Source organism: Sparus aurata, chromosome 23 (genome assembly GCF_900880675.1).
Source record: "Sparus aurata chromosome 23, fSpaAur1.1, whole genome shotgun sequence".
In the NCBI taxonomy this organism is placed as follows: domain Eukaryota; kingdom Metazoa; phylum Chordata; class Actinopteri; order Spariformes; family Sparidae; genus Sparus; species Sparus aurata.
Window position 1 is genome coordinate 5,908,334 of NC_044209.1, and position 23,612 is coordinate 5,931,945.

The 23,612-nt window shown below is 44.7% G+C and overlaps 2 protein-coding genes across 6 annotated transcripts in view; both read left to right on the plus strand.

The window, feature by feature from the left end:
* The window catches only part of carhsp1 (calcium regulated heat stable protein 1), a 36,856-nt gene extending 28,180 nt beyond the window's left edge, over positions 1-8,676 (plus strand). For 3 of the 4 annotated variants that reach the window (XM_030408655.1, XM_030408656.1, XM_030408654.1), the window contains 4 exons: positions 25-196; positions 3,926-4,034; positions 6,010-6,132; positions 7,797-8,676. In XM_030408655.1, coding sequence (XP_030264515.1) covers positions 103-196; positions 3,926-4,034; positions 6,010-6,132; positions 7,797-7,959 — 489 coding nt within the window. In that variant the 5' untranslated portion in view covers positions 25-102 and the 3' untranslated portion in view covers positions 7,960-8,676. The remainder of the gene's footprint in view (positions 1-24; positions 197-3,925; positions 4,035-6,009; positions 6,133-7,796) is intronic. The other variant, XM_030408658.1, reaches the window with a different exon arrangement.
* Positions 8,677-13,356: 4,680 nt separating this feature from the next.
* The window catches only part of LOC115575491 (neurabin-2-like), a 31,852-nt gene continuing 21,596 nt past the window's right edge, over positions 13,357-23,612 (plus strand). The window contains exons 1-5 of one of the 2 annotated variants that reach the window (XM_030407619.1): positions 13,357-13,499; positions 20,744-21,148; positions 21,452-21,660; positions 21,744-22,085; positions 22,212-22,919. In XM_030407619.1, coding sequence (XP_030263479.1) covers positions 20,830-21,148; positions 21,452-21,660; positions 21,744-22,085; positions 22,212-22,919 — 1,578 coding nt within the window. In that variant the 5' untranslated portion in view covers positions 13,357-13,499; positions 20,744-20,829. The remainder of the gene's footprint in view (positions 13,500-20,743; positions 21,149-21,451; positions 21,661-21,743; positions 22,086-22,211; positions 22,920-23,612) is intronic. The other variant, XM_030407620.1, reaches the window with a different exon arrangement.

The window sequence follows — 23,612 nt, forward strand, 5'->3', positions numbered from 1 at the left end:
GCCCTCTTGTCCACCTCTCCGCAGGTGTTTAACATCCTCTGCTTCGCCGCTTGAGTGACCCCACCCCCTCCTGCCTCCCCACCTTTAGACTCCACCTCTTCCATGATGTCATCTCAGGCCACGCCAATCCAGGGGTCACGAGCGGTGACCCCTCCGCTGAGCTCTGCTGGACCCCCACGTTCTCCACTGTCAACAGGTAAAGACTTTCGTTGTTTTGGTTTTTTTTTAGTCTGACGCTGGTTAGAAAATGTACAGCATTATCTTGAGGGGCACGCCCCTGCTTTAGTTTTACTCATCAGTTTTCTACTAGGTCATTGAAAACGGTTGTACAGTGCTGGATCTGGAGTTTAATGTCTCACAATAAAAGAGAGTTTGGTGATTACCAGTCAGCGAGGATGTGACGAAACTATCATCTTGCATTATGGCAGCTGTAAAATCCAGCACTGGTGGAGCTCGTGACAAGGACTGAAAATCAGGATATCTTTATGCGGCTGATGCCAGCAAGATGAATCACAAGCAGTCACTACACCATTTCCTGCATTATTTGAATCCAGCAGGGGAATGGCAGACCTCGCCACTAAAAATCAAAACTACTAAATAGATAAGTGATTACAGAGTGTCAGTACATTGTCACGTGAATACCTTGGACAGCTATTGCTGAAAACATGCTGACCATAAAGACAGTTAATAACATGGTTTGGGTTCATGAAAACTTTAGAGGACCAGTGTGTGGAATTTTGGAGCCTCTACTTGTAAGGTTACAGATTGCAACAAACAAATGACCTATTACACTGCAAAATATGCAAAAGGCCCTCACTACAGCCAGTGTGTCCGTTCTGGGCTACTGTAGAAACATGGCGGTGCAACATCGCAGACTCTGTGGAAGGGGACCAGCTTCCTCTGCAGATATCAAAGGCTCATTCTTTGATATGGAAACCACAACAGTTTTAGTCTCCTGTGATTATACACTAATGAAAACCTAATGTATTCCATTTCTGACAGAAGGTCCCCACAAATTGTACTTCATTTTATAAACTGGACCTTTAAGTATTACAACTTCAAAGGGTCACATTATTTTCTCAGGGGTCTTCGTTTGATCTAAGCCCTTAGCGATGCACAAACCGACGAGAATCTAGCCATTTTGTAATGCAGCTGTAATGTAGGGGTGAAATTGTCATATGCAAGTTGGTTTGCTGCTATAATTAACAACCACTTCTGGGAGCAGCAAGTAACAAGACAAGTGTGTTCTTGCTGTTCAACTTACCTTACTTCACCTTGTTCTCTGCTCTTCCCACACAAGCTCTTTAGCCAAGGCCAAAAGTACAGGTACAAGTACAGTTACCTTTAACTTACTGACATATTTGTCAGAGCATGATTCTGTTGAGATGATATATGTGGGAAAAGTAATGACATCAAACAAGGTTAAAAGCTTTTAGACGCCACACAGACCTCAATTTGAGCTTGTCGACGTTCCAAGGGACCAGTTGTGTTTGCGGCTGAAAACTTGTTAGTGATCATGTCCTCGTCATGTCCCCACTTCTGGGTACACCATGTTTATAAGAGAAGGTCTGTACTGTCCTGAGGGCAGCAGAGGAGAATGGCAGCAATTAGGAGTAGAATAAAGGAAACATTCAGAAAATGATGTAATAATACATTGTTTATATCGATTTATCTTTAATTGATGAAATAACAAAGTCTGTCTCACATTGCTACCTAGAAGTGTTGAGGTAGAAGTATGGAATAATACAGTGACGTCCCATACTGCCATGTGTCTTTTTTCTATACTTTTTATTGCATTCATTCATATTCGTTCATATTTCATTAAAGCCATAAGGTCTCCTTTGTGTTTAGGTGCATTTTTTTTTCTTTTTGTTCATATTTTATGCACCTGCTGATACAAAAAGCAAAATGAACAAGAAAAAGATGTCAAAACAACAAAAACAATGCAAAATACAAAACAGTATTTACATATGTATCTATATGGGCCAGTTGTTCAAAACATTTAATCTGGATCAAAATGATCCGGATTTGGAAATCCCATTTTTTGCTATCCAGGATCAGGTAATCCGTCTTACTTTTATGCCGATTTTTCAAAGCAACATTGGATTGGATCACCTTGATCCAGATACACAGTTTTCAAGATTACCAAATCCGGATTACCAGTGCTCTAAACCAACCGATCGGATGGCATGATATTGGGAGACAGTGCCTATCCACTCCTACCATGGCTGATGACTCCTTTCCTTGCAGCAACCACACCTGCACAGGCACGCTTCGACACTGCTCATTGCAAAACAAGATGTGCAATTTAGCATTTAAATGGGGTTCTGAGGAGATGCTTTGCATGTCTTAACTACTTGTGAGTGGAACCACAGGGAGCATGCAACATAACACTTGCATGTATTGTCCTGCACAATACCGCTACCTGACGCAATGTCCCTCTCGGTGATGATGTTTATGATGCACCTGTGCCTGTTGAAGAACCAGACCAACCTCTGGTGTTCTGTCAGAATGAGGGACTGACTGGACGTGTAGTCAGGGATGCAATTGTTACAAATTATTTTGGACAGGTTCATCTCTGATGATTGTTTCTTCGAAATTAATACACAGTGATGAATGACAGAAAAATGTAATATATTATTTTTGTTTGTTATATAAATCTGTTTGGGGGAATTGTTTCATGGGGACAAGATCATTTTTAGTTTTATTTTATTTTGACTTTACTATACTGAAAGGCTTAATTGGTAGCCTATGTCTACTTTATCTACTTTATCACTGTAACGGTTAAACAAGTGAAGTGCAAAATATAAGTAAAAGTATTATACACTAAATGATAAAAATGTATTATTTGACCAATTTTAAAGTTTTACTACATTTTCTTCCTGAAGTCCACCTTGAAATCCTACCTCCTGTTGGGATCAGGATAATCCTGTTTTTTTGGATCAAAGTTATCCAAATCCCACTGAAACGTTTTGAACAACACAAACTGAAGGTTTGATCCAGATTCAAACTAGGATTGGATTCTGTCATCTAATCCGATTTCAGAATCCTGCTTTCCCTTTTGAACGACCCATTTTCAAGATTTGATCCAATCCGGTAACCAAAATCCGATCGGATTTCCTTTGAACAACTGGCCCTATATGATCACACCTGTATGTATGTATGTAAGGACCCTGTTAATTAAAGTGATGTCAAGGTAACTGGACAGACCTACAAGCAAGCAAAATCACTTTCTTCCATTCTTCTTCGTTCAGTTCATCCCCTTTTTCAAAAGTCAATGAATGCTGATGACTGCTAGCATCCCCATCACTTTCCGGAGCTTTATATATTTTTGAGAGAGTTTTTAGTTGATATGTCATGGTTTTTTATAAAAAAAAGCTAATCACAGGGTGCACTTCTCTAGTGGTGTTTTTTAAAAAACATTTTGAGACTTTTCTGTAGATGTTAAGGAAATATTTTTGTACCCAATTATATCTTGAGACTAATGTCTGAAAAGAAAATGATGATATTGTCCGCCCTGAATCCTTTGATGCCCAGACGTGCAGAATGTCATCCCGTCTGTTTGGTCTGAATTGGGATCCCATGTGATTCTCTGAAATATACCAAGTCATCATCTATTGAATTTTGCATGTATTTTGCCAGCATTGTAGAACAGAATATAGATTATACTTTTATTGTCACTATACACATGTACAGTGAAATTGTGAATGGCTTTCTCCACAGGTCAGGTAGAAACAAATAGTGCAAAGTAGGAAAGGGAAAATATACCAAATGTGCAGAACAGTGGTGGTGCAAAATGGTGCAAGTCAGTCAACCGCCGCTTTAATGTGTTATCAACCCATCTGTTTAGTCCTTCTGATCTGTAAATAGTCCTTTCCCCTGTGTTATTCTTTATGATGTAATGCGCTGGTTTGTGTCCCCTCAGAGTCCCTGCATCCTCCACCCTGCAGACACAGAGACCGCTCGCCTTCCCCCATGAGAGGCTACCTCATTCCCAGCCCTCTGCCCACACGCAGGACCAGGACCTGCTCAGCGTGAGAACAAACACACACACGTACACGCATGTGCGCATGCAAACTATAGCATCACACGGAATGAAAAAGCCCACTGAAGCGACTGTAATGTTAGCTGCTGTAGCTCAAGTGTAAGGGAATTCAGTCGTTCTCCTGATCTTGAATGCAGTGAAGGCAGTCTCGACCCATTCATTTAAGTTGTCTCACGTGATTTCTACTGGTTCTGTTGGACAACTGCAGCATGATCAGCTTGCTCAGATACGGGATAGATGGATTATTGGAGCCGATATTTGTCTGATAAGCGTTACCTGTGTTTTTGTGTCCAATTGGAGATAAAACAAATTAATTTTAAGCGCTATACTTTGGCTCTGATGCATCATCCTCTCTCTGTCTGTAGTCACCATGCTGTGGTCTCACTCGGTGTCCCGCCCAGACCAGCATTTTACTGGTTACACACCACCAGTAATAGCCTAAAGTAGCATCTAAAGTTGTCAACTAAATGTAGAAGTGTATATAGCAGATGGAAATACTCAACTATCACAAGTGCCTAAAATTGGACTTCAAGTGAAACTCTCGCCAAAAAGAAAATCTTTGAACAACTCACCTTAGCAGTAGCTTGTTCCGCTAGCTGCCGTCATGACAGCTGAGAAGTATTGATCTCAGAATGTGACGTAACCTGGAGGAGACTTAAGGAGGACCGCTACTGTATTCCAGCAACATCCACGTGATATCTCACATGACTTTTCCGGCTTTTGATTTTAGTATTGTTTCTCATATGAGGCTCCTTTTTCAACTTAAAGGTCAATATTGTTTTTCGCTAACGACAAAACAACTAATTATCCGTGCATTTATATGGAACTAAGCTTCAGGAGCGGTCCACCTTAACTCACCTCCATGTTACGTCGCATTTGGAGATCGAAACTTCTGGCAGGACGGCAGCAAGCGGAGGAAACATCTGCTAACATGAGTTGTCCAAAAACTTTCTTTTTAGTAAACTCTGCGTACACAAACAATGTTCTCAATGCTCGTGTTCGTGTGTAGAGACCCTGGTGATACTACGAGCAAAGTTTCATGTTGTGTCGAGCCTTCTTGGTGTTTTAAAAATAGCGATTTTGATGATATCGCTAATGTGCCCCGTACTCCCAGTTAAAATGAGTTTGTCCCAAAATGAAAATACGGTAAAGTGCCTCTTTCGCCGTAATTATGCTTTTAGATGAAGGTTTGACTCATATACATTCACAAAGTCTAGGTTGCATTTTGGAGAGAGTTTCGCTTTAAGTACAGTACTTTGGGAAATTTAACATTTTGACACTAAGATTTTTATTTTTACTGCATATGTACGGTATATCACTTCCTAATATTGGTGGTCCCTGATGGCTAATTATCATTATCAGCCCTAAAAACAATATATAGGTCGATCCCTGGGCCCCGATCCCGATCCACTCCCTGGGAGTGTACTCAGATTAAAAAAATCAAATCCCACTGCTGCATGTGTGGAAACTTCCAAGAAGTGCAGGACACTTTCTTTGGGAGCAGTTATCGCTGCTTATAAGCAGAAATTAGGATGTGCGCACCCAGGTGCAAAACTCTCGCAGGATTTGCAGCACTTTGTTGTATGTTCAGGTTTACTCTGAGTTTTAATAGGGCTTACATTTGTCAGTGGCCAGAAACACAGCTCCAGATGAGTGCTACGAGCTGCCCTGGAGGTGTTAAAAGGCATCAGTCAGTGTTGTGGGCAAACAAGTTTTGTCTTGTAAACTGTCATGTGACTGCAAGTGTTTGACTGATAAGTGTGAACGCTGATTCAGCATTTCATTTGATCTATTTTATGTAACCAGTGGGTGACGGTGTTGGGTTGATGCACCGACATGATTGAACTCTCTTCATCACTCACTTTTGTATTCTCCCAACCTCTTCTTTTTCTTTGTGTGTGTGTGTGTGTGTGTGCACGTGTGTGTGTGTGTGTGTGTGTGTGTGTGTGTGTGTGTGTGTGCAGGACGGCCCGTGCATCAGAGGGTCCGCTGTTTTATGGTGTGTGCAAATGTTTTTCCCGCTCCAAAGGCCACGGCTTCATCACGCCATCAGACGGGGGCAAAGACATCTTTGTCCACATTTCAGAGTAAGTGTGCGTTTGTGAGTAGGATGATGTGTGTGAGCTTCACGGGGAGTCTGTGTCAGGCGAGTGTATAGTTGCGTCTTCCTGCACTGCCGTTCTTGTGAGGGCCAAAGAACCTTCGACATACAGGAAGACGATGACCATATTCTGAAAGGCTTCTGTTTGAACCTCCTTGTGTTGATGAAGCTTTGTGGAAATGATGTGAAATTAAAGGAAATTGGTGTTTACTGTATGTTTATGTACACACACACACACACACTCACACACACGCACACACACACACAAACACACAGTGATTAAATGAGACTGTTCTGTGGTTAAACTTGAGGGTGAGTGTGTGTGTGTGTGTTTCCTCATTGTCTCTGGTGTGATGAGTGCAAGGGACGCTTTGGTTTTAATCACTGAAAACAAACTATGTCACACACGCGCACACACACACACACACACACACAGGAATGGTAGCTGCCATTGTGTAGGAGGACAGTGGAATATCTGATGACCTTCACCATGGTGCCTTTGTTATCACCCACAGATTTATGCGTCAGCAGTGTATACACACACAGACACACACACACACACACACACACACACACACACACACAGTTAAATACTTAAAAAACGCACCAGCAAAAAGAATTAAAAAGTACTGTAAAACAGGAAACAGTTCACAAAGTCTCTGTTTCTGTGTGTGTGTTTGTGTGTATTTGTGTGTGCGTGTGTGTTTGTGTGTGTGTGTGTTTGTATTTGTATGCTTGTGTGGACCCACCCTTGACATCCCACCTTTCTTGTGAGAACAGTTTTACTTGTGAGGACATTTTGCCTGGTCCTCATGAGGTGTGTGTGTGTGTGTGTTTGCGTGTTTGCGTACACGCGTGCTAAATCTGAAAAAGCTGTAGAAATGTTGTTTTTGTCATATTATATATAATATTGTGTAATATTCTTAGTACTATTCTGTTTCTGGGGGACGTTCACTGAAGTTGTTCTGCACTTACCAATAACCGAGTCTCATGGCAGACTGGCCACGTATTACCATCACACACTTGAGTCACAGTGGAACCTTTCTGGAAGATGAATGCCCATCTACTCTGAGAGATCAAGAGGGAGGTCGCTGCCGTTCTGAAGTATCATCGAAGACTCCTCTAACCACCTTGATGTTTAAAATATTCTGATTATGTTTCATTAGTGGAGCCTCTCAGCTGGATTTGCAAACCTTCTGCCACGTCACGTTGCCTTTAAATGACCTCCTTATCTTCTAGGTCAATATGTCCAACTGAAAAAACATCATCAATGTCAATTATACTTGTGTATAATTGATGCTTCTTTCCTGGGTTTTATGTTTTTAAGCAAAATAATTTGTTATTGTGCATGTTTTTTTTTTAAAAAGAGCAAGGAAATGTTATTCCTGCTTACCAGATAGAAAACAAAACAGGTTAAAAACCTTTGTTATCATGTATGAAAGAATATATTCTCCTCCAGTTGGTTAGAAGATGTATATAAATATAAAAGTATTAGCAGATGATTCACAAAAACTAGTTTGATGCGTGTCAATTTTGCCTTGCAAAGCTAAATTTGCTAGCATTTCGGCTGCAAATATCTGTGTAGAGTAAAGAACTCTGTTTCATCGTTTGTAACCTTCCGATCTGTTCCTTTCTTTCCGCCTCCTCCAGCATCGAGGGCGAGTATGTGCCGATTGAAGGCGACGAGGTGTCCTACAAGCTCTGCTCCATCCCTCCCAAACATGAGAAGGTCCAGGCAGTGGAGGTGACCATAACCCACCTCAAGCCGGGAACCAAACACGAGACCTGGGCAGGACGCGTCGTCAGCAGCTGAGCGCTGAGCCCAGTAGGGGGTGGGGCTGAGGCGGGAGGGAAGGGACAAAGAGAGGAAATTGGGAGGGATGGAAAGGATCATGAGGGAAGATTTTTAAAAAAGGGTTGCCGGTCGCAGTGGACTGAGGAAACTCAGGTGATGTTAGTTTTCCTTGTTTAAGAACTCCAAGGAACGTCACGGCTGGTGTGTAGGTGACTATTAAAGGTTGAGTCAGAGGGAAATCTGAATGATCTCATAGTTTACTTACGTTAAAACACGCGAGACTTCCTCGGCTCTTGCTGGGAAGCGTGTTACTATATTTTGGGGAAGCACATAGTTGGTTTGACTGTTGAATAGATACATGAATGGATAGATGATTACACGGGAGATGTTTATCACAGAAAGACTTCTAACAATAGGTTTCCTGCTTTGATCTTTAGACCCCCTGTGCTGAAATTTGATGGTGCATTGTTAGAATTGTATTTCATTTGATGAGGAAATTAATTTCAGCAGCACTTCTCCCCAGTGTGGAGAGTGTTGAGGAACACGGCGTCCTGCTGTAAGAGCACTTCATATAACACTGTCCAGCACCAGGGGCTCATTTTCCAGGTGTACTGTGTGCCTACTTCTACCCAGAGAACTGACAGCTCTGTTTGTGCCTACTTATGCCAATTTATCATCTGTATTTGATCATGTGTGGGTGCTTATATGAGTGAATAAAAGCATTTTCAACCAGTGCATCTTAGTGGATTCTGTGTTATTCTAGTCGATTTCAGATATTTTGTAAGATGAGGACGAATGTCATGCTAACCTCCCCCTGCAGCACTGAATGAGCCGACAGCGGGCCACCACAGATGTTGCATCGTGGCTTTGTGGGGGGAGTTTTCCCCTTCACTGTAATCAAGAGTCCACGCTCAGAGACTGTCTTGCACTGAACAGATTGTAAAGCCCCCCGAAGTTGATGCTGATTTGTGATTTTAGGCTATACAATAAAATAAACCTGATTTGGCTGCGTCATATCCATCTTTACCCGCACATTGTCAAGATTAAGAAAGGCCGTTGGTCATTGTGCCGTCAACATTAATATATGCCATTTGGGATTAAAACCCTATAAACGTGGGTATACTACATAGAAACATGTTTTCATTAGCCTTTTTCTCCCTCAAAACAACAAAAAACTTAGGGGTTGACCTACAATTGAACATTTCCTCAAAACTCTCCTGTAACATTGACGACACATGAGACTTTTTTTAAGTGAAAAATCAACGCAGCAGAACCCAAGATTATGTCATTTTTTTAGCTTCATTTCATGCCTTCTTCATTCTTGTTGCACACAATGCCTACAGTACCCACAGTGCAACCCTTACTGCCGACAGTTTGGTCATGTATTCGGGTGCGTTAGGCCAGTAACGACTGATGGAGCATCGAGACGCTGGCCTCAAGGGAGCTGCAGAGGTCTGGGAAATTCACATCTTTAAAACTCCACACCAACAGATATGTTCCATTGTCAAACTTACTGTCTTCAGTACCAGCTGATGCTGATTCAAATGACATCACTTAAGGCACTTCAGCGCTCTATCAGATTCCACAGAGCTCCCACAGAAAGCCGTACACAACTTTGACACATATGCAGTAGGCTGTACTTCCCAACGCTCTAAACACTGTGTTATGAGTTCCCCTTTTGAATGTTTACTGTCAAGTTGACGTATATAAAAATCTTTTTTATTTATAATTTCTGTCTTATTTTTTATTTTTCATCTGTCAAACTCCTGTTATCCACTGTTCAGCTGATGTACACTACTCAAAATTAGTTTGAGATGCGGTGCACATGTGCATGTTCATGGTTATGCAATAAAAGTCTAATGAAATGTGTTGCATTATTTTTTGGGACCAAAAATATTCACCAAATAAACGTCTGAATGAAAAATTCAGACTTCACGGAATAAACAATCAAGTGAAACACAATAATATCCATTACTTATTTTCAGTAATGGTGTAATTCATAGCCTCATTGATATAAATATGGTTAATGCGAACATTAGGAACAATCCTACACAAGGATGTGATCACCGGTTTTATTATTCAGTAGTATTAGTATTCATGTTGAATCCATCGTGTCGAGAACCTTTCCATGGCATGCAGGGGTGGAGAGGGGTGGGGAAGGAACCTGTTCTTAATTGTTCCAGATGTTACTGAGCAGCTGTAAACATGAAATGTGACTGAATCCATGGCGCCTTGTTGAACACTTGTGATTATAGAAAGGGTTTGCTCTCCTGAAATTCAGCATCCCAAGTTTGATGCAGTGGATTAGTCATCAGCACCGCAGATAAGCCGCAGTCTGCTGCCCTCGTCTGTCCACACTGGTCTACTACAGCGGCCACACTGTAGTGTGTCCTCCGCCCACAGTCATCCATTATTTTTAGTAAGGAGGATCATTTTGATAAAAAAAAAAATGAAAGATAAATGAAAACATGTATTATATTTTAGTACTGTGGGATAATTAGCCAATAAATAAGGAGATTGGGAATTGAAAGTAGAAATGTGAAATCTTCCTGTGGAGAAAATTTTTTTTTTTTTAAATGACACTTTTAATGCAGTTAACTGAGACTGGAAACCAAATCTTTTTTCGACCTAGAGCTCCTTAAGATAATTTAGGCTCAGAGTTAGCTAACACCTGCCAGGCAGTAGCTTTTTATTGGTTTCCATGACCGCCTTCTATCTCACAGTAACAAGAGTGTGATTGTAGAGCTAAATGACTTTCATTATGTGGCACTGAATGCTCGGCTTTATTGAGAATGAATGTAATTCAGATTTGTAAAGAAGTAGTGTTGCATTCATGCCGAGATCTTGTAACAGTTCTTTTGGTTGGTAATTTGTGGTTATGCTCGAAAAAAAAAACAGCTGACAGTGGAAAAACAAAGAACAAACAAAAGTGTATCTGATCACTTTAAAACAGTTCAGACTCTCAAACTTTAACTGCAGGAACATGAGGCTCGACAACCAAGATGATCAATGTCAGGGCCAGTCCAGAAATGATGTAACTTAAAGGGGAGGAAGAAGTATTTAGATCTTTCATTTAAATGAAATTCCAATAAAACAAGACCCGCATTCAAAAGCCTAACTCAATAAAGGGACAGGAGCATTATGAGCTAAAGGGGCTCAAGATAAATGTGACAAATTCACCTCACAAAGCTCAGAGGAGACATTTCATTTGAAATGATCTCCTAAAACATTCTCCATGACAGCAGAGCTGAATGCGTCTGTTGAGAAAACCAGCTCCACAGTCTCTGGAGAGTGTGGGGGTGGGACGGATTGTTGAATGATTGTTGGATGATGAAGAGCAGCTAGTTCAGTGACCTCCTCCTCCTCCTCCTCACTGAAGTCAAATGTCTCCAGGTTTTGACCAATGATGCCTCCAGCCTTGTGAATGAGTTAACTGATTATGTCCATGTTCATGCCGCTTGCTACCACAGACTGGTAAAAGATCTCCAGTGTCAAGTTGCACGTATTGAAAGATCTAAACTTCCTCAGTGTCCGCTCACACACTTGGACACAGCGTCAGTGTCGGTCCTGTGCAAGTGTAGAGTAGCATAAAATGGAAAAAAAAACATGTGTAAAGTTCAAGTAACCTCAAAACTGTACTTAGGCTAAGTGCTTGAGTGAGTGAATGTACTTACTGCTGATTCATTCACCCGCTGGTAATTATGGGCTGGCACAATCCTGCTCCATTCCAAAGTGTGCTTACCTGCTTTACCTAGGACATGCAGGCCCCGCTGAAGAGCAGGGCCAGGCCAGCTCCGTCCTGGGATGTCTTCTTGACCCCGTGCAGGTGGTGGGAGAGAGTCCACCGTCCCATCCCCTGACAGGACACTCTCACAGCACTGGGCAGCTCCTTCAGTGACAGACTGATACACCCAAAGTGTGTGAAGGAGAGGTATCACAGCTCCTTCCTTCCTTCCTTCCTGCTGCTGTCAGACTGTACAGCCAGCACTGCTCCCAGTAGACCTCACATGTGCACATTCACTCCGCACATCACCCATTTCTCTTTGCACTAACTGGACACATTTCGTACCATACTTATCATTTATTAACAACAACACACTGCCACACTGCTTACAGTTACAGCGGGACAGATCAAGGAATTCTGATTCTGATTCTGACTCTGATGGCCCTGAGTTTGTGGGGTTATCCCTGATAATCAACTAAACACACGGCTAAAATGTGTCGGTGGAACAGAGTTAAATTAATGCGACATTCTAGTGGGTAAACCTTAGCTGTATGTTCCAACAGATATTCAACCCAGGGTTAGCAAAAGTGCAGCGTCGATCATGAAGCCCTGGGCTGAGTTATCCCAGTGACTTGCTGGAGGCAACCTTGTGACCTCTTACAAAAAGCAGACAGCAGTTTAAACCAAAGAAACATTCCCCCTGTAAACGTCTTAGACAGTTTGATTCAAATAGCTGCTTGAGGCCCAAAGACTGTCTCAAATCGCAAAGATAAGAAAAGTCCAAGAGACAAATATAAATTTGCGCAACAGCGCTCTGTTTTTGAATCTTTCCTCTCCCAACACGGCCCCAGGCATCTCGCGACCCCTCACACTTATCTCTCCCGAGTCTTAGGACTAAAATACCTCGCCTGATATGAGGTAGTTAACACTCGCTCCGCCTTTGTCCAGCTACAACAGTAAAATGTTCATTTCACACTGATCCAATTCAATTCAATCCAAAAAACCTTATTTGTCCCCGGTGGCAATTGAAGGCACGTGAAGTAGCTGTACACTTTATGATTTTAAAAGTCACGTATCAGTCACAGGGACATTTTTATTAAGAATGAATACTTTATAGTGAAGTTTATAGTTCTTTCAGCTGGATGGTCGCACCGACACACTGACAGATGTTGCAGCAGCAGCAGCAGCAGCAGCGGTCTGTGCAGCTGTGTGTCGGTCTGAGCTGCTTTGTCCAGCAGAGGGCGCTGGATCACCGTGTTGGGAGTTGAGCTGTTTCCCCCGTCTCTGCCGAACAGCTTCACAAAAAAGTCAGTCAGCTAACCAAGGACACCCTGGTTCTGTCCATGAGGCAAAGTGTTGAAGTGGATCTGACGAGGGAAGAGCAACCTCTAATGCAGCTGACGGGAAAGAAGGGATTGTGGAGGGAGTGAGGGGGGGGGAAAGGGTGGAAAACGGCGTGGGGGTGGAAGAAAACGGTAATAGACGGGGGAGGAAAGGAGATGGTGGGAGAGAAATGGAGGCGATCCAAAAGGGGGTATGAAGTGGAAGAGAGAGGGGAGAGAGAAAAAAGGGAGGAGAGGGAAGGATGGGAGGAAGGACGCAGGGGAGCAGGGGTGCGGAGGAGAGAGAGAGAGAGAGAGAGAGAGAGAGAGAGAGAGGGATGGAGGAAAATGATGGGAGGAGGAGGAGGAGGAGGAGAGGGAGGAGCAGAGGGCAGGCAGGCGCTCAGTCTGTTCGCTCGCAGGAGGAATCAGCAGCAGCAGCAGGACAATGGACTGTCTCCACCGCGGCTCCTAACGGGCACCGGGCTGTTTCCGACACACTGGAATACAAGGTACGGAGGACGGGGAGGGGGGAAGCGGCGCACAGAGCCTCGGATGGTCTCAGTGCAAAACAAGATCCAAACCTGCGCTCGAAATGTGCCGTTTGTCTGTGAAAGACGAGAGGCTGCAGGAAGGAAGCGACGCAGCGCAGCGCAGCGCAGCAGACAGACACCCAGCAGCAGGGCCTGCCGTCCGCCCGCCTCTGGCTCTGAACCGGCCGGTGACACGTTACAACACACACACAGCTGTAGCCGTCCGCTGTCGCTGTCCGTATGTTTAACGAGTGTGGGGAGATCAGGGGATAAAAACACATCCGGAATGCGCGAGTCGTGTTTTCTCCCCTAAAGAAAGAATGTCGCGCCGAACTCCCTTTGCGAATCTTGCCGTTTATACGTTCGCGTGCTTCAACACTGTTGTACACACGTCCACGGGTGCGAACCGACATGTCTCTGGACGCCCCGAGGTCTTCTGCCGAGTTCGGCGTATAAGGGATTCATCATGTTCTGTATGATTTCAATTAAAATCCGATTTGAAAGTGCGAGCGCGGTGCGCGTCGCCTTCCGCTAAGGTGTATTTTGACGGAGGGGGAGAACGCGCGCACCACAGATAATAGTTGACCTTTTCTCTGTAGTAAACGCTGCTCCGTGCTTTACACGCACGCCGAATTAACAAGTGGCTCACACTGGTCTGGGAACAGTTTGCTCTCACTTTGTTGGGATTCATCTGTGCTCCGACGGCACCGCCTCGATAAAGCCTCCGTTTTTCGGATGGGAGTCCGGAGCTAGCAGCATATGTCGGGTATGCCAACAAAGCCTCTCTCTAGCCAGCAGCAACAGCAGGAGCACGCAGTATGTGTGTGTGTGTGTGTGTGTGTGTGTGTGTGTGTGTGTCTGCCAGATTGAACCGTTGCACTAGGCCAGGCCGGAGTCTCCTCTACAGATGCAGGGATTGTGGTGTGAATAGATAGAGGCATTGTAGTTGCCATAATGTGCCTTCTGTTGAGCAGTGTGTGCGTGACGCACACAGACACGCAGAGATACAGAGATGCTGTGCATGCATGGAGACTTAAGGACTTATTACTCATGTCTGAACGGGCAGCATATTACCATCTCAGTGCAGAGACATACAGCAGAGGCTGCAGTGTCTGTCTCTGTGTTGACCATATTGAACACACACACACGGTGACAGATGTGACTGGTTACACACAGCTCTGGTCCTCAGTGTTCCAGTATAGAATGACACAAGGTCATTTTTTTATTTTTTTGTTGCCGTACTAACCACCCAAACACTTCACACATGTCATTTAGGAAAACACAGGCTGTGCTGTTTGCGTGCTGAAGCCTGTTATTAAGTGAAGGGAGGGGCTGTTTGTGGACATCCATCAATAGGTCATAAGTAGATAGGTTGATGCTTTACTTAACCCCCCGGGGGGGGAATTCACAAGTCAATAGTCATTTACCTCCATATGCTGAGCATCGTTGGTGCGGGCGGGCAGTAGCTGCAGCCGCGAGGGTTTTATTTTAGATCATATCGACGTGACTGAGACAGCGTGAGTGTTACATCGGTGGGAGGAGGATGGATGCTCTGAGTAAACACAATACATTGGAATCTAGTTGAAGGATGGAGAAGTCAGTATGGACAGAAGTGATCACAGTGACGGAGGCAGATCAGAGGAACTGAGGCGAACAGGTGACACGAGTGTTCACGGCTGGGAGCTCAACATCCATGAGGCAAAATGTCAACTTGATTTAAAGATGAATGAGCTCAGTAGTTGAAATAAACTGTCATTATCCTTTAACTATAAACTGCATCTGCATCTACTTTTTCTTTTTTTTCTTTTTTGCCAGATGAGAGTGATGTCACTCACAGAATAAAGGCACCGAGATGCTTGGGAAAATGTCCCCATCCTCAAACAGAACGATCACAGCGCAGTTAGTCGCGAGAGCCCAGATCAAGTGACAGGAAATGCAAAGGCACCCCAAACCGCAAAGGATTAGGGGTAGCAGCAGACAGATGTTGTTCTTGGAAGGACGGGGAGTGTAGAGCGAAATCCGGGCAAATGCTGTTTTTTGAAGAAGCGTTTTTTGAAGTCGGCGGACTGAAATCAGAATTTTGTCCGTGTTGTCCATTTGCGGGTCTGTGTGTGTGTGTGTGTGTGTCAGACGTGTGTTTATCAGTCAGACCAGGAGCCACCAGATTCGTCGTAACAATAACAGGAAAAAGGCCAGGAGCAGTATTAGCGGTGTGTGTGTGTGTGTGTGTGTGCAACTAGAAGCGCCAGTAAAGGTTATTTGCTTTACATTGGATTTGCTCACTTAAGTTCACATGATCAGTCTGTGAGAATCTACTATTTGTCAAGACAGTGTCACAAGACGCACTGTGGTCGCTGTTTCTGTGTGTCTGTGTCTTGGCCTTTGTGTGTGTGTGTGTGTGTGTGTGTTGGTCCCATCGTGGTCAGCTCTGCCATCTGGAGTCGGTGTGAGGCGAGGCAGGCACATAAATGTTCTTTCCATGCGCTTCAGTTTTGCCTCAATAAAGAGTTTCATTCTGTAACGACGCGGCGTCCCATCGCCAGCAGTCGGTCTGTTAGCGTTGCCATGGATGTGAGCTGCCACACAAACAGCAACATGAGCCAGCATGTTTATTCCTCTTTCAGTTCACATGCATGTCGTGGCCTATTGTTTGCACAGTGTTCGAAAGTAGCCCCTGTGATAAATGAGTGGAGATTTGTGTGACGGGACTCACGGATATATGTTCAGACTTTATATTTCTTTACGTCTCTTCGGGTTCAAGGGTCACGTTTGGCCTTGAAACACTTTTGCTTGGTTTGGCTTTGGTTGGCTTTAACTCCACCACCGTGCCCCTCCAACTTCCGATTTCAAAGTCAGGCCATAAGCATGTAATGTGACACATATTACAGAAATGCCAGTGCAGTACGCAGCCAATAACATGTGCAAATGTGAACGTATCAGTGATTGAATGCCAACGCGTAACGCTGGCAACCGGGCCACGTGTCAACACAAACCTCAGAGCGGTTCTCAGGAATCCAGTAGTACAGCCACACAGAGCTGCGAGCATGGCTTTAGACTCTTTTATCGCTTACAGACCAATGTGTTATCAGTCATTTGGAAAAAGTAATTGCAAAAATCAATCGGTAATGAAAATAACCTTTAGTTGGCGCGCCTAACTTTTTCATTTAGCCGCGCCAACAAATAATATCCGTGCGTCCGATAACACGTTTTGATTTTCATTCCGTAACACCTCGTGTAATTGATTATTAACAGGAATAAAAGGCGAATATGTTTTTCTTAGTTTAAATCACGGCACGCGCAACAAGAAATCACGATGACCTCACTTAAACTGCTAAATTTCCGGCGCGCCGATAGATTTTTGGGCGCGTGTGCGACCGTGATCGCAGCACCCTGGGGCCCTAAACATTGTGATGTTTGTCAGCGCTGTATTGGATTATCGCCACAGATGCATCGACTTTCCCTCGACACGACCACGGATCACAGAAGCTTTTGGAAACCTTTGCTCTCGTGTGCCAGCTTGTTTGAAGGGCAAAACTCTTAAGGACTTGATGAGAAACCAACTAAACACAGCATCCATTAATGATGACATCACACAAAGCTGTTGGGTGGGGGGGGGGGCTCCCTCATTTGGGTCTCTTTGGTCTAGACCATGGTGGAAAATTTGACTGTAGCATTTGGCATGTTAAGCCTCAGCGAAACAAATTGCAAAGGCAAGGCTGAACGCTGTCAAAATCGCCTCAAGCCGCGTTTGTTTTGTCTCGGGGAGCGCCTCAATCAAAGCGGTACATGTTGGATCGCGGTGACAATGTGACTTAAACAGTCAGTATCACACCTCGGCTGTGAAATTTCACACAAATCCCACAGTCTGAGTCCGTCGGACAAAATGAGATGTGTCTCTGGCGCAGTCCGCATTTGATTAAGTAATCCCATGAGTTGAAAAATCTATTTATTTTTGCTTTCAACCCTTGAAGTGGTAAACAGCGAGCTCCTTGTCTCGCCGACAGCCCTCGTTGCCGTGGTGTCCTGCCCGTCAGAGGTCCGCTGTTGGACGCCGGGCTGAAGGGTCTCATGATGACGAAGTTTGTGGTGCTTGTGGTTTTTTTTTTTGTCTGGCTTTGTCCGCTTCAATCTTATTTTTGAGTAATCACATAAACTGTATGGTTATGTCAGACAAAAGAATAGTTGAACACACTGCTTTTGTCCAGTTACCCATGTAACCCATTAACAGTACCATTGCTGGAGTACCTCTGTGGAACTTCTCTTATGTGATGGCGGCTGGTTGTTAGTGTATAGTAGCTGATCCCCAGTCTCTGGCCTTAGCTCCACAGGCTTTTATAGGTAACTATAGGCAACTTATAAGCGAAATATTTACATTTTGGGACCAGCACATCAGGAGCATTTTGGGGTTCAGTATCTTGCCCGAGGTCACTTGGACATGCAGACCAGGGGAATCGAACCAACGACCTTCTGATAACAAGACATTGGCGCTCTCCCTGATCCACAGCCGCCCATATGTCCAATAAAAAGGTTACTAATTACTACATACTGTCACACAGAGCCCCTTTAAGTTACTTAAAGTCTCCCTCCATTATAGGAAATATGTTTAGCTGTTCACTTCCTGAGAGGTAGATGAGAAGTTTGATACCGGTCGTGTGTCTGTATGCTAAATATGTAGCCTAGCTAGTGCAGAGATTGTAAACAAGGAAACGACTAACTAAAGCCCGCTCATTTTATTTCCTGGAGGCTCTTCACCACAGTGAGGTACAGCCAGAAGTGAGTGCTCCCAGGCAAAACATCCCCGGCACACAACACACGCATTTTGGGTTTTGGCACGGGACAAACAAAACAGATATACTAAGTAGTACTACGTGAGACAGAGATGCTAACAGAGTTGTACCTTTGAACAGAGCCAGGCTCGCTAAGTGGTTGTCTGCTGTAGCTGTGTACGCACAGAACCGTGTCCACCTTCCTGTCCAACTCATGTAAATGAGTACGCTTATTTCCCTCAAAATGCTGAACTATTCCTTTAGTGTGTTAAGTCCACTATGTTTTCCGTTCCAAAGAGAAGATTCATTCGGCTAATAAGAGCGCTAACATGCTCCAAAACATGGAGTATGGAATATAATCATTCAATTATCAAGTTATTATAAAGCCAATATTCACATGAGACTTCTAGTTACCGGAAAGGTTTTTGTATTCACAAACGTTTTGATATCAACCTGCTGAAATATGGAGAGCAGCTGTTATTCGGTTTGCTCATATTAAATTTTTTTAGATTTTGTGTTTTATATAACATAATTATTATTTATCACCGGCCTATGAATTATTATATTTCACTCTGGGGAACCATTGTGATAATTGTGTGTGCTTCGCGAGCTCAATCTCACGGCTGTTGTTGTGATGTGATCAGACGTTTTCCGTGGCGCGGATGTGACAGCGCAAACTGCAGATGCAATCAGCCAGTAAATTAGATTGCGATCGTGGGCAAACAGTGGGGCATCTGCGGGACCATGGGAGTGTGTTGTTCTGTGTTCCTGCGCTGACTTTGTCACGGAGTAAGTTTGGCGTTCAGAGCAGCAACATAAAGACTCGCGCGACACGTGAGGTCACAGTGCGTCACCATTCCAATTGGATTAATTTGACGGCCTCCTGGAGCTCCATGTGGGCGTTATGGAAAACACCGCGAAGCAGTTGTTTTGCTGTTTGATGCGATGGTTGTCAATAGGCAGATAATAGTAAACAGTGGCCATCTGAATTTCCCTAAAGCCCAATTTGACCTATTCAAACACCCTTTTCTTATCCAACACGCAGACCAAAACCCAAAGAAGAGGAAGAAGCAGCAAATATAACGTTTGAGAAGCTGAAGTTTGTGAATTGTTTTGCTTTACGGATGAAAATAGGTACAAGATCAAAACGCACAAAGCAGAAGCCGAGATAAAAGCAGACTTCTACATTTCCTCTCAAGCAACTCATTTTGTTTCGAGCCAAATCTGAGATAACTCTGATGACATCATCTTTCGCTGGAGCTTTTATGTAAGACACCCTGGTGTCCCACGGGCTGGAGGCACTGACCGTGAAACACAGCTCTCTACTGTCATCCTTCTAAATAAGATAAAGGCATAAGTGGCCTAAAAATGACTTGCTCAGAAATGTCAAATATTCACTCGCTCCAGCTTCTTAAATGGATTTGCTGCATTTCTCGTTGCTCTTCTCTTTCTCTTTTGTGTGATTTGAAAACCAAATGTCGTTGGGGTTTGGACGACTTCTTTTTCACTCTGATAGATTAAGGGATTATTTGGTTAAAGAAAAAAATGATCGACTGTTTGGTAATTGGTGAAAATAATCGTTCATTGCAGCCACTCTGTTGCCAACAAAACATATTTTTGAGCCAGAATCTAAGAAGGGAAATTAATGATTATTGATGATAATAATTTCATGCGCTAAATACGCTGCATGGTCAATTTCACTGCAGCACTTTGTTCAGAATGGAGTGCAGAAGTTTCAGTCTGTTTGGAAAACATCACTGGTTTGAACAAGTTGGTGAAAGTGATTGTTTCAAGCTCCAGCTTGTGTCACTGTGACCTCTGACATGAAATAACTAACTTCTCTTCTCTTCTCTTCTCTTCTCTTCTCTTCTCTTCTCTTCTCTTCTCTTCTCTTCACTTCTCTTCCTCTCTTCTCTTCTCTTCTCTTCTCTGGTCTTTATTGACCGGTTGTTTTGGAAATTGAATCCAACTAGCGAACTAACAAACTAGTTATTTCATGATCAATGATTCTGACAAATATTAATAGGATTATGGGTGGAGTTATTTCATCAGAAAAGAGTGAAATTGGATATGGCTAATTCCCGGTGGTGCAGGTGACGTCTTCCGTTTGCTTGCTTTGTCCAACCAACAGTCAAAAACCCAGATCAAGCTAAAAGAAGAGAACGGCAAAGAAAAGAAGCCGGATCCAAAACATTTTCTGTTGAATTAACCACTTTAAAGATGAGTCATTTAAACACAGTAACACCTGCTGGTTCCAGGTTTAAAACAGCTAAAATAAGTGTGTATCTCAGTTATACTTTGGGTTTGCTGGTTGCATGTCAGACTAAGGAATAACTTTGAAGGTCATGTTTGGGGTTATAGTGACCTCTCTTGGGTTCACTGTTTGACATCCTAGTAGATGAGTCATCACAAATATGAACGATCGATGTGTCTTGTCTCTTTCTGTGTGTGATCCAGGAGGTAAATGTCAAACAGCTCCGGGATGCTGCTGTCCTCATCTCTGCAAACCTGCTGTTCACCAGGGGGCATCTGACTGACCAAACATGATGAAGACTGAGCCCCCGTCGGCCACGGGGGGCAACGGGTCCTCCGGTGGCAGCAGTGGGGGAAGCGGGAACACGAACCTGCGGAGTCCCTCGCCCCATCGCAACGCTTACCAGGCGGGGCTGGCGGCCCTCAAGAAGGCCACCGACCACCTCAACAATGCCGCCAACGGAGGCGCCGAGCCTTCCTCGAAGCCCGCTCCTCTGCCCCGCCCGACGGGAAGGGGCCGGAAGTACGGATCAAACGTTCACCGCATCAAGAACATGTTCATGCAGATGCAGTCTCCTGGTGATGAGGAGGATGGAGCTAAAATGATTGGTAATCCTCCTGCATAGTTAGAGCTTCTTCTTTCTCTTCTTCTTTCTCTTCTTCTTTCTCCTTCTTCTTCTTTCTCCTTCTTCATTTCCCCTTCTTCTTTTTCTTCTCCCTCTTCTTCTTCTTCTTCTTCTTCCTTCTCCTTCTTCTTCTTCTTCTTCTTCCTCTAGTTCTTCGTCTTCTTCCTTCTCCTTCTTCTTCTTCTTCTTCTCCAACTCCAGGAACAATAAGACCCAAGCTGTGTGAAACTGAAATCTTTGTCCTTACCTTTATGTTGTTCCCAGTTAAGTTTCCTGTCATTGGCAGGTACAGATCAGGCAGTGAAGCTGTCTCTGCCGAGGGCATCCAGCCTCAATGAGAACGTGGACCACAGCGCCCTGCTCAAACTCGGGGCCACAGTCTCAGAGAGGGTCAACCGTTTTGACTCTAAACCCGGTGGTGAGGGTGGAGGCTCCTCTGCGGGCTATTCCAAGCTCCAGGAGACCAGGAGGATCTTCGAACAGCGGACTCTACAGGTCAGAAGCCTCTCAATTTCAATTACTCGTGTGTCTGTTTTCTTTTCAATACTATCTGACTGACTGACTGTTGTCTCGTCCAGGAGAAGCAAGCTGCCACCAACCGGATCTTGTTAAAGAAGGAGCGGGCGTCAGGCTTCCAGGACAGCCGTCTGGATGTTGTGGCTCGCTTTAACGGCTCCACGGAGGCTCTGGACCGGCTGGACGACCCCCCCGCCCCTCCTCCTGCTCCCTCTCTCGCTGCTCCCACTGCCGCTGCTTCAGTCGGACCCCATGACGCCGTCAGCCCCACCGTCAGCCAGCTCAGTGCCGTGTTCGAGAAGAGCCAACCGCAAAACAATCTCTACCTCCCCCAGCGCCGGCCAGGTCCTGCCCTTGCACCGAAACCAAAACCGCCAGCCAGAGCAGAAGCTGGCGGAAGGAAGGTAGGAGGAATTTGGTTTACTTTAAAAAAACACTACAAACTGCAGTTAAAATAAAGGAGGCTGATTTAAGAAATTGATTGAAGAAAATAGCGTGATAAGATATTCTTTTTTATTTCCTTCTCTCAGGCAAAGGTGTTACCTCCAGGTAAGGAGAACCACGAGGAGGCGGCAGCAGGAGTTGAGAGCACCCAGGCAGCAGAGCTCCCAGAGGGGACCGGCTCTCTACAGAGGAGCGAAGGAGGAGCGAGCGCAAGCGAAGAGAAGGACGAGTTTGGACAGTCCGGAGACCAGCTCTCCAACTCCTCATCGTCCTCAGTGACTGTCACTTCCTCCTCTTCCTCTTCGGAGATCAAATCGGAGCTGGCAGCCCAGCCAGCAGCAACTGAAGCCAGGGGCTCAAGTACGGTGGCCCCGGAGCGAGGGCCGCAAGCCGATGAGCAGGACGGCTCCGCGGAGGCCGGAGCCAGGCTCGTCCAGGCCGAGGTTCATGCCTCGCTGGAAAATGGAGAAAAAGAGCCTTCAAGTTCCTCTCCCTCCTCAGAGGAGAAGGAGGCGGACTCTGACGAGAGGAGAGGCGAGGACGAGGAGGAGGAGAATGACGAGGACGGCTCGAGGAAGGACGATTACTCAGAGGGCGATCTGGTGGATATCAGTGCATACAGCGGGCTTGGGGAGGAGGACTCTGGGGGCAGCCAGCTAGATGATGAGGAGGATGAGGAAGACGAGGAGCCATACCAGCCGGAGACCAGCTGCTCCGAGATCACGGGCCTGCCCGAGGAAGAGGAGCCCGTGCCGCCCAATAGGAAGATCCGGTTCAGTACAGGGCCGATCAAGGTGAGCGAGTCTTTGTCGGGGTTACATTTCTTTCACCTCTGACGAGCGGTGACGTTCAAACTCATCAGAGGAAGTGATGTCAACCATTTGTGGTTTGGGAAGCTTCCCAGCTGAGCTGTCAGTGCTGTCAGTTTTATTGGCGCTCCCATACGAGGAACTCCTTGAGGCACTTCCTGTTTGGCTTCAACATTCAGTCATGGTGGTTTCCACTCAGGTGCCACTTCATTCAAACTAGACTGCAGATCCAGCAACTCTTTAGTTAACCAGTGATGAGTGATACGGCAAAGTAATATTCTCTTTAAATCATAATCGTTCATATTCTTTTATTGAAAGTATATGGAATGTCTGTGTGATGTGAAAGGCGCTCTCCAAGCAACAAACCCAGTAAAAGAAACATATCACCCTTTCCTGCAGCTCCCCTCAGGTCTTTCCGCTCGGCTCGTTTTGTTTTTTCGGCCCGCAGCTTTTCTGTTTTGAAAAGCTCCCATCAAACCCAGCATGCAGCTGTTATCAGCGACAAAGCTCAGAAGAATCACAAGAGTATTTCCTGCCAAGCGCCAAAACAGCAACCGGCTTGTGAGCGTAGCCGAGCATGTAGCTGCTAAAGAACCAGGTGTTTCTCTCAGGAGGTGGTGGAGACCAAAACAGAGCCAAAAGGAGGAGTAAATATTGGACTTTCATTTGTCATTTAAA